Source organism: Plodia interpunctella, chromosome Z (assembly GCF_027563975.2).
Source record: "Plodia interpunctella isolate USDA-ARS_2022_Savannah chromosome Z, ilPloInte3.2, whole genome shotgun sequence".
Lineage (NCBI taxonomy): Eukaryota > Metazoa > Arthropoda > Insecta > Lepidoptera > Pyralidae > Plodia > Plodia interpunctella.
Window position 1 is genome coordinate 5,626,934 of NC_071324.2, and position 11,108 is coordinate 5,638,041.

At 35.0% G+C, this 11,108-nt stretch overlaps 1 protein-coding gene across 2 annotated transcripts; it reads left to right on the forward strand.

The window, feature by feature from the left end:
• Positions 1-1,738: 1,738 nt before the first annotated feature.
• Positions 1,739-10,791, forward strand: LOC128682933 (uncharacterized). Of its 2 annotated transcripts, none has more exons than XM_053767996.2 (9): positions 1,739-2,137; positions 2,871-3,077; positions 4,069-4,176; positions 5,015-5,155; positions 5,537-6,780; positions 7,038-8,208; positions 8,845-8,963; positions 9,456-9,843; positions 10,505-10,791. In XM_053767996.2, exons 1-9 carry the CDS (start codon positions 1,984-1,986, stop codon positions 10,693-10,695), a joined length of 3,723 nt encoding a protein of 1,240 aa, XP_053623971.1. In that variant the 5' UTR covers positions 1,739-1,983; the 3' UTR covers positions 10,696-10,791. The 2 variants fall into 2 exon arrangements, with proteins under 2 accessions (XP_053623971.1, XP_053623972.1); XM_053767997.2 differs by having other exon boundaries at positions 1,740-2,137; positions 2,880-3,077; positions 10,505-10,790.
• The last annotated feature ends 317 nt before the right edge of the window (positions 10,792-11,108 follow it).

An 11,108-nucleotide genomic window follows, 5' to 3' on the forward strand; every position in this document is an offset into this window, starting at 1 on the left:
GACGTTGACGTATAATGACGGTTTGAAGTTTGTCAATGTTTGGAGTATTACTGCACATTTATCCCACCAGAGTACAGCACTGTATGTTAGGTAGAGGTACACAAAGTTATACCGCCTTTTGCTACTTTGTCGATTAAAACCTGATGCAGGTCAACAGTGACATCAAACTAAAGGGTTCGGTGTCACCAATGCTCATTTATTCCCTCGTATAGCTGATGTTGTGTTGAGGAATCACCGATATATTTATCGATTATTTTATGCACCCATCAAAAACTGCTTTACTCGGTAATTTAAGCAACTCGTTAAGTCTCACTATCTATCTAACGTATCCTAATTTTATTGTACATGTATTTCCTTCTATATAATGATATTTATGTATGTATATATATGTATTTATATGTATATGTATATGTGTATTTGGTATGCTTATATATGTATGCATATTGTATGTAATGTATTTATTTATATATAGTGTATGTAATTATATATTTGGTAGTTTGTTTTACTGCGCCTAAATGTTTTTATATATATATGTCTCCTTCCACCTAAAGGTTGACTGGAAGAGATCGCTTTAGTGATAAGTCCGCCTTTGTACCTTCTTATATTTATTACAAATTGTTTTCTGTGTATTTTTTCTTTTTGGTGCAATAAAGAGTATTTGTATTGTATTGTAATAGCATAGTATGTATGGCACCGAAAATTTACAACAAAATTCCAAATCAATATAAAAGCTTAAACTTAAATCTATTTAAAAAGCACCTCAAGTCTTTATTAATTTATAAATATTTAAATGATTACACTTTAAATGATTTCTTTAATGATAGACTCAAAATTTAGAGATAGTATATTTTTTTTTGTTATTTGTAGTGGATAGCATGCTCCTCTTTATTTATTTACATTTGCTGTTGCTGAGCTGTTAAGCTGATAAAGCTGTTGTGAGACCTGTGGCTCAGAATGTTGGGCTACCAAAGTTCAGGACGAAATGAGACTTCACTTTACTGAAATGTGTACTGTAAGGAATATTTATATCATAGGAAGTTTGAAAGTTGCGCCTATAAATGATAAAATTAGGTGTAATAGACTCGGTTGGTTTGGACACGTGATGAGGAGAGAAGAAAATCATTTACTTAGATTTTACAGCGTAAGACGTGTCCCATGGTTTTCGAAGTTCTTTTATCTTATGTAAAACGATTTTTCCCAATATTTCGGCACCCGAATATGCTACATTGTTGTATATTTTCACAAACGAATGCTTACATAATGAAAAGATTAATTAAGTACTCTAAAATAAACGTTTTAATCAACATAGCTAAAGGCGGCAAAGCTTTTGTATACATAACATACAGTGCTGTACTCTGGCGGGCTACATTTTTTTTTATTTTTTACCCTTTACAAAAAGTGCACAACACCGCTAAAGGAGTTTTTACTTCAAAATAATAAGCTATTAAGTCGATAAGCATGTAAGAAAACCAAATTTAAAAAATAATTTAACGATTAAGTTGCTTATTTTTTAAGCCTTAGCCTACCTCTTGCGCTCATTATAGAAAGTCATTTTTTAGAATGAGCTATTTAAAAAAACAATAACAAAAATAAGCGCAACGACTGGGCTTTGTTAACGTGTTTTGATAACACATTTAGCGCTGGGGATCATGCAAAAGTACATTGGCCTTCTTTAAGAATATTTTTTAAAATCTCTATGGTTAATACATCTCTTGTCTATTGCCTATGGATCCTTATTCATAGATGGATATGGATAGACTAAAAAAAATGTAAATGTCTATTGCCTAGTACCTACATATAAAAAATATCGACAAAAAAAGCAGATAAGCAGTTGGTTTTCATTTTCAACAATAATTCAAGTAAAAATGTAACCAAAATCAATCTTAACAACACTGTTTTCTATAGCTTCTTACATTTTCTTAATGTATCACACTAATATGATTAATCATTAGTTATATAGAAAAAGCTCACCAGATTATAATAATGGATGCTACGGCATCGCCGCAAATTGACGCTGATATAAATGATGTGTATGGGTTATTTCTGAAGATTGAGAACTCTAATTTTCGTACGGTCAAGCCAAGAAGTACAGTAATCAAATACACCAAGCTTCCGGAATTTGAATACGACAGGAAAGGTAAGAACTTGTGGTCTGAAAAAAAAAATAGTTGCATGCACTTTCTGTAACATCCACGCACTGAAACGTGTGATTTTTTTTTACTAAAGTTTCGACCTCATATTTTAATAGTTATTTTTAAATTACTTTAAACAAGTATTGTTATTTAATTTAATTTATTTGTGTTTGTCATTTAATTTATTGAGAAAAATCAGTAAACTTGTTTACTACTCATTAAAAAACTTGTACCTGTATTTATATTTTTTCTGTACCTCATGTAATTAGAAATCCACATGCAATAAGAATGTTCTTTCTTTCTTCTTCTTCTAATACTGTTATGTAGCTTGTTTATGAATAAGCATGTTTGATAAGTTATGTCCACACCAGGCCAAGAGTGAATGTCACAACAGGGGAAAATTGTTGGGTTTACAATCATGGGGGAGTGGTCAGGAAGGCTACAAAATTTGATACATGGATTGAATCATACACAAGCTTACCTTCTATCTGAAATTCCAATCTAATTAATTTTGAAACCTACATATAACATTTGCTTGTACAAGTGGAAATTTGGCAAGAAGGTGCGCATTTGGTAAGTGGAAGTGATTCAACTAATCACTAGGGATTTCCACTTGCCACAATTCTGACAAATCACACTCACTTCCCCTATAGTCATCACTCTTTTCATGCTTATGGTGGCCTAGTCTCTACCACCATGGGAATCAGGAATGTTAATAAGTATGTTGAAGTTAATTAGTTTTTTCAGGGACATGGCCTTCAAACAAGTATTCTTTAACTCCACGTGTGCGCCGCATCATTTCGATTGAAGGTCCAACCTTCGTGACTAGCCGATCACTTTGTGCTGACATACTAGCATCTTCTAAAACCATGACTTCAAATATTACTCAGAGGAAAATTGTAACTATAACAGAGGATGACGAAAATGATTTACATCCTAAGTTTGGTATGTACACTAATACAATTATACTATACATACTAATATTATAAATGTAACAGTTTCAATCGAATTAATCAAATCGAGAGAATTGCCATTAGGCAATTCTCTCGATTTGATTGAAGAACTATCTCAGGGGAATTATTATTGGAATAATAAAACAAAACCGATGCTGACAGATGTATACCATGATTTTAGGGACATAGAACTGTTTAAGAGTAATGTAGTAATGACCAATTCTCATGCCTTAAGAAATAAACTCCTGTTTGATGTGATCTCTGTTTGGGCAATGAGATTAACATTAGTTGAACAAACCATTGTCTTGGGAGGCCAGATGTATTTATACATTCTGGAGAGGGGTGATGACGTAAAGGCAGACATAATACCAAATAAAATGGAATTTCCCCATGAGGCTGGCATAGTCGCACCAAGCAACTGAAGCCTCGACAAAAAATAGATTAAAAAAAAAGAATAGTAACATCTTGGAAATGCCAAGTGCATTTCCAAGATGTTACTATCTCGATATATGGATGTCATATGTAGATTGGATTGCTGAACATAGTGCCGAGCAGTCCATTATCACACATGTCCATTGGTTAAATCCATTTATATCTTGTGGACAAGCATTATGAAAGCTATATAAGTTTATATTAGAGATCACCCATGAGGCTGACATAGTCACACAAAGTGCACTCAAGCCTTGTCAAAAATTTAGAAGAAAAAAAAAATACTGGAACACTTTATGAATATTGATGGTCTAATTACACACCTATGATATGATATACCAATGGCACCTTAAGAAAAATTGTTCAGTCTGATGAGCATTGTCTGTTGAGGTTTAAAATTGAGGATCTGGAATACACTATGTAGAACCATGATGATCCAACTAAACGAAATATAAAAATGATGACTAATAAAAATTGATGAGCATTTTCTGTTGAGGTAGTGCAAGCTGTATTCTTACTACCTGTATCCTGCTATATTTAACATTTGCTTACAGCTAAAAAGCCAGCTCCTAAAATAACAAGTAGATCCGTTGGTACTGATCTATTACAAAAAGACAAGTATTTCTCAAAAACTACTGCTTCAAGATTAGCTATACCAAAAAGTAAGTTCTATTCTGGTGAATCTCATTTTGCATGATTTTGTTAAAAGCATTTTAGTTCTTCTAGACGTCATCTCCATGCACATTGTTTATTCATGATTACTTTCGAGAAAACCTAATAAAACTCATACACCATACAATACTAGGCCATATAAAATATTATATGTATGTTTTTCTTTGTGATAATTATTGCTGTAGAAATATATGTTACAACAACACAATACAAGCTGACCTTGATTCAGTTGTCATGAATTTTCTGAAGTTACTAGTGTGCAGATTTCGTTATGTTTTCCTTCACCGTAAGCAAGCTGTGGCCTAAGTAAATTACAATACTTAAGTCAGATTGGTATATAAATTGGTATATAAAAAGTGGGATTTGAACCATACTAAATAACTTTTTTCACCACTTGACTACCAGTTGAACTGTAAAGATGGAGATACACACAAATATCGTAAAATGGGACAATAACATGCTGGTAAAGGGGACATGTGAGTAGGTGGCATGGTGTATTCTCCTACATTCCCAAGCATTCCAAGTTCTTATTGGTTGTTTTGCTGATGTTGAAGCATCTGTGCTGGATCCCTTACACGGTTATACGAGATCCCGCCCTGTGTCCGCTCCTTCATATTGCATACCAGTAAACCACATAATTTTCTCATAGTACTGAGATGGATTCACTGGATGGGAAGTAGTCACCATATCCTATGATCGCCTATAACACTAGGGTAAAAGCATCGTACAAGTGTGCCAGCAGGCATATATATTCCGTCGGACTTAAAAAGGCATTCCTTTTTTTTGATTAATAAACATATTTTGTGTCAATCTATCCTATTTTTTCAGACTCAAAAGAACTTAAAAGCAGTCCTCGGGGGAGAAATGTAAACAGTAAAGATAGTAATGTACTAAAGCCTGTCCCTAGAAGTAAATACTCAAATGTTAGTCAACCGTCCATGTCAGTTATTAAGCAAGCCAAAGGGAAAGGTAAAAGTCATTAGATTTAGTCATGATCTTGAATGTGCAGGAAAATAATCTGTTATTAGTTAATTTACAATGGAATTCGAGTTGTAATTTGCCAATGAACATATTTAATTATTCCATTTTGTCAGAGAAATGAAAAGTAAGAGTGTTTGTCATGGTTAAAAAAGTCAATTCACTTAGTTATAGTTTTAATGCCTCATGTATGAATTTATTTGGAATTTTGTCAAAAAATCTATTGCTGCTTATTTTGATTATTAAATATTTTGGTTATTACTAATAGTTTCACTTTTGATCATGTCAGTGCTAAAGGAGTCAATTGATGACGTTTAGACGATAGACATTTTAAAGGTGTAGATCATATATATAATCCTTATATTGTTTTAGATGCAATGTGTAACACGAAAAGTGATAATATATCCAATATTAGCATAAACACAAATTCAACAACAAAAAGTGTAAGTGAGAAAGAAGTTAAATCATACAAAAGGCTACAACATTTTAAGAGCAATTCCAATATTTCAAGACCTTCAGAAACATCTCGTAGCCAAAGAGCTCCTATACATCAAAATGTTAAAGGAAAATTACTGAAAAAAATTGCCAGTAGTAGTAAGAAACCTGTCACTATTATACATGTACCCCTTGAAGATAAATACCAAAAATATGATGATAAATTTTCGAGTACAGTTACAGGTTTAGAAACCGAAGTGCCAAATTTAACGAAAAGTAATTGTAGTATGGATATAGAAAAATACATGGTATGTAGAAATGTAGACATTGGAACTGATCCCACACCAACAGAAGACCGAGAAATACAAATGGTTGCGGATCAGTTAGTATCTCCTTATTCTATAACAGAAGAAAACAAAAGATTGTTTGATAGTCTTAAAATACCAAATGTTACACTGACGAAAGATCGAAGTGAACATACAGAAGAAATAGTTCAGTTCCATAGTAAATCTCTGCCAAATCTGAAAGTGCCTGCTCTCCAGATAACTCCATCTAAGTTAAATGACAAATCTACTAAAGAACCAAGTATTTTCAAGTCTTACATTATCAGTTCCGCAACAGTTACATGCACCACGAGACAAAAGATAAATTTCGAAGTGGTCGGCTCCAATAACGACTCTTCTTCCGAACAATCCACAAACAAATTGGCATACCCAATGAATGTAGTTTCAGTTTACAAGAAGAAACTGAAAAATACTGAATCAAATTGCCTGTCATCTAAAAATACGTGTAAACACAGAGACAAGTCCGAGGCAAAGTACACAAACCAACTCAATGAATTTAAGTCTCTTAATTATTCCTATGTCTTTAATAGTAGTAAATTAGTGAAGCCGTCTGATATAATCAGCACAATAAGATTCAATAGTTTGTTACAAAGCGACTACATCAGTGAGCAGTTTCAAAGAGAACTCAATTTTATAGATTCCTTTTTTGAATCTCTACAATATCTAGAAAGCTGCTCCTTTCCAGACAAAGGCTTTTCCGATAATAAAGTACAGTCTTGGGTCCACAAGGCTGGGTTTGCCGACATCAGCCCGGATTACGGCTCGTTTCTCTCGAAGCTGGAAAATGGAACAAATGTTGATGATTCTGAAACAATGGCTTCCAAGAGTCTTTGTCTGGTAAGTGTTATTCTTTTTATGTGTAAACATTGCTACTCATTTGCCACCAGTCAAATAAAGTCATCAAGCGATTAAGTCGGTTTTTTATTAACGACATGAAAGTTTTTGGCTTTGCGTGACATAAATTATTTATTGTATGCTAAATTAGTGATTGTCTACAACAGCCAAATTTTGGTCACATCACAAAGCTCTAGTCATTTTGTATTAGTAATCTGCTTGAGAATAAGTATTTTTTGAATTTTCTTTTATGATTACAGCTCAACCTGCTCATCCGAGATGAACAAAGGCGAGCGAAGAATCTTCTTTTTGTTTTAAAAATGCGAGAAGATGCTCTCAAGGACTTTACAAAATCTCAAATTCTTTGGCTAGAAGACAAAAAGAAACAGGACAACACAGATATATCAACACTAAAAAAAAAGCAGCGCGGCGCTCTTCTCAAACTGCAGCACGAATGTGGGGAAATGCAACGCATGCGTAAAGCACTGCTCACACTCACAGAGAAACGGAAAGTAGCTTTGATGAAAACAAAGAAAAACATAGAACTAAAATTGAGTAACAGCTTGAATGTTGATCAAATATTATTAGGAAAGAAAAAATTGAAAAAAGGGGTAGCAGAACGCATTACGGTGCCATTGAAATGTTTTGATTTGTCGAGTAGTGGATGCGATGACAGTGGCACTGCTCGACCAAAGGCTGAAATGCCTCTGTCTGGTTCGCCAGTGCGTTCCCAAATAACCAGTGTAGAGAAAAGCATTCAAACAGGTGACAGTATTTTAGAAACAGCATTGACCACGGATACTGCTGCAGAGAATTTTATTGTTGTCGATGGAGGCTATCTAAACATTCTTTTCCATAATTTGTCACTACCGCAAATATTCAGCCATGGTAAACACTACGAAGTCAATGAAGAGGCATTAAGGAATATAGTGCATTCTTCAAACGTCCACAACAATAATTTTAATCAAACTGATGTCATTGAGAACTTTATGGATCACATGAAGAATTCTGATGTCGAGTGCAGTACGCCATCAACTGCACGCAGTCTAGTCGAGGAAATGGATCAATATTACAAGGATCTTACGGAGGGAGATAAATTGTCTGATAGAGATTATGCAGTAGTGACAGAGGTGAAAGACAGTGTGATTAAAGTTTTGGATTATGTGGCTTCTCCAAGTGATAGTAATTTTGTGTCAGTAAATATTTGCGGGGAGACTGTGATGAGTGTGGACAATGTAGAGAGTTCTGAGCATTGCGAGAGTGTGGTGCCATCCAGGTTACCGAGTCCAGAAGTGCGGGAAGAGGAGGTGGGGACGCAGACCGGGCCGCTGCCGGTCCCAGCGGGGGCCGTCGCTACAGTCGAGACCCAGCAACTGCCCGATGTCCCCCTTTGGTTATTGCCCACATCATCAACATCGTCGATGAGTTCAGGTATGTATTGTAGTAATGTGTCAGTTAATCTACAATAACATAATACACTTAGTTAAACAGGTGGTTGGATGCAAGCTGCTTACAACTGGTCTGTATGGAAGACTTTGGGAGAGACCCATGTCCAGCAATGTACTTTTTGTCTGAGATGATGATGATGATAATAAAGAATTACGTATGTTAGTAGCGCTAATCTCTGGTACTAGTGGAATGATGACACAGTCAAGTGATAGCACAATCAAGAGTGACTTGTCACAGTTTATCTATGTTACAAATAATTTGATTAATATTGTTGCTTAATTTCGTATTTTTAATGCCAGTAATAATAAAAATTATCTCTTTACTCCATGTAAGGAGATATTTCTACAGATCACTAGTGATTTGTAATAAGTTGATTATTATTCTTGTATATATAAAAAATAAGTGTGTATGAATATGACTAAACTACTTACCGAACAGTTGTTTTGATACTTGAGAAATATTTAGGTGTTTAATTTGTTATGGTATTACCAGAGCCAAGCCTTGATGGGCCACTTGAAGAAATCCCGAGTAATTGTTTACTCCACGTGTCAAAGAGACGTATTAATATGTATGCCGAATATAGTATTAATTAGAGTTTGCAATTGTTACAATTTACAGAGACCTCAAACAGTAGCCAACCGTTATTGAGTCGATCCATGGTGTCCTTGTCTGGAATGGCGTCTCCGGTACACGAAGCGGAGGAGTTGCGCCGACAGCAGCTTGCCATCGAGAGAGAGGTTCGTTAATACGCAGACTTTTAACAATCTAAAATCCATCTGTTATTTTTTTAATTATTTATTTATTAGGCACACAAATAATATAAACATGTATCGTTAAACAAAAATGATAATAAAAACTTACTTCTAAGGTTTACATCAATTATAGATGTGCACTGCATTAATATGTAAAGCATACGGTAAAAAAAGAAACATTATAAAATTTTCTTAAAAAATGAGCATATGAAATGTACCCCCCACAAATTAAAAATATTAGACAATATGCTTTTACTTTAAGTAATTTTGGACTGTCGTGAAATAGGTCTATATCAAGTATCTTATTAAATCTAGAAATAGGCTCATGCTTACCCAACTTTGTTACCCAACTACACAGAACCATCTATCCATACGGACCCATAATAATCTTAAATATTTGTGTATTTGTCTTAGGCTCCCGCCATAATGTATTGAATTGATTCTACATATTATTGTATAATACATTAACATTTACAGATAAAAGCTTTAGAACAGCAACAATGTCAGTTGGTGGTCCGCGAGATCCCGGACAAGCCCCCGCCCCCTTACACTCCGCCCACCGAAAGCCGGCTGACCAGAAACCCGCGCATGTACTTAGCTGACGAAACCACCTCTCAAAGAGTCCACAAGTACATTACGAATCCGAATCTCGGGCCTTGCGACCCAACAGACGCGTTCGACGTTTTCGTTAACGATTTCTGCAATGACACTATAAGAAAGCACCGTTTGGAGGACAGCGACAAACCCTGGGACGCGTGTAATCTGTTACCACAAAAGCAGCCGGTCAACACGGAAAAGCTATTAGCGAGAACGTCGGAGGAACTCGTCGATGTGTTTACGGGAGTCGCGCCTACCGTCGTCTCAGGTAAGCCGATTGGTTCTCTCTTTTTATTAACTCCAATTGAAATAATAGTAAAATGAAGGATTTAATGTTTCTTCATAGGAAACTCAACCTGACGTGCTTGGCGTTGCTGCCAACATATAAAGTAAATCCCATATTAAATTTCAAGCAGCTTTCTCCCTTCCAGTGTATTCCAATTTCATATATCCTTGAGTTTTAAAGCTATAAAAAATTTAGCGATAGGGTCCGTTATCCCTCCTGGAGTTAATAAATTATACAGAGTATTACTGCGAACCATGTCAATACTTGAAAACATTGTCTTGCTTATTAATGCAATAACTCGCGATTTTTGTTTCTTTACTTTACCTTCATTATAAAGAATATAGTTCTCTAAATATTATATGAAACGATCTTGACATGTACCCGCGAGAAGCGTGCAGCTACATTATGTACCACTAGTTTCATTTTTAAAAGTAGTTAATGTCACTGAGGGCTGAATAATGTGTATTTCACTATGGAGTCTTTCTGCAAGACATAGTTAACCATCACACTGGTGTTATTCAATCAAGTTATACTATGATGTGCGATTGTTATGATTATGATGGCCCCTCATTGCGAAATGAAAAGGTTTGATTGTGAAATGAGAATGACAAACCTCACTAATCTATGCCATTTACGAATTCAGGTGTGGCGTCGCGACGATCAGACCACATAGAGGATATTCTGTTCACGGAGTGGCGCCGTTGCGAGCCCGAGTGGACTACGCTTCACAATGACGAAGTCGCCGTCAAGAACCAGCTGTTCGAAAGCATTTTCCAAAGGATCCTCACAGAAACCATCGATGAATACAAGAGAATAGTCCAAGTTGAACAGTAAGCTCCTAGTAGTGTTGTTAAGGTTTGCTTTGGCAAGCCATTTATGTTGTACTGTATACATACCTAAATTATATTATTTAAACTTTTATTATACAATGTGTTTCAATCACTCTTGCACAGAGTTCTTCTGGGTTAAAACCCAGTTATCACCCTTTTCACAAACTACCCACTGACCGGGTGAAAACTTAATGATACCAATAAAATGAATGTACACAATTACATAACCATTTATATAAAAAATTTGATATTATAGAAAACCAAGTTGTTTTTTTGTATAAATGACATGAGATCTGTTTATTTAGGACGATACGACATACAAAAATAATCCAGACATTCTCGGAGCCAGAGATTCGCTTTTTTAGTTTTTCTTCTACGGTTTGCACGATCTTCGACATTAGCATGCAAAATAATCAT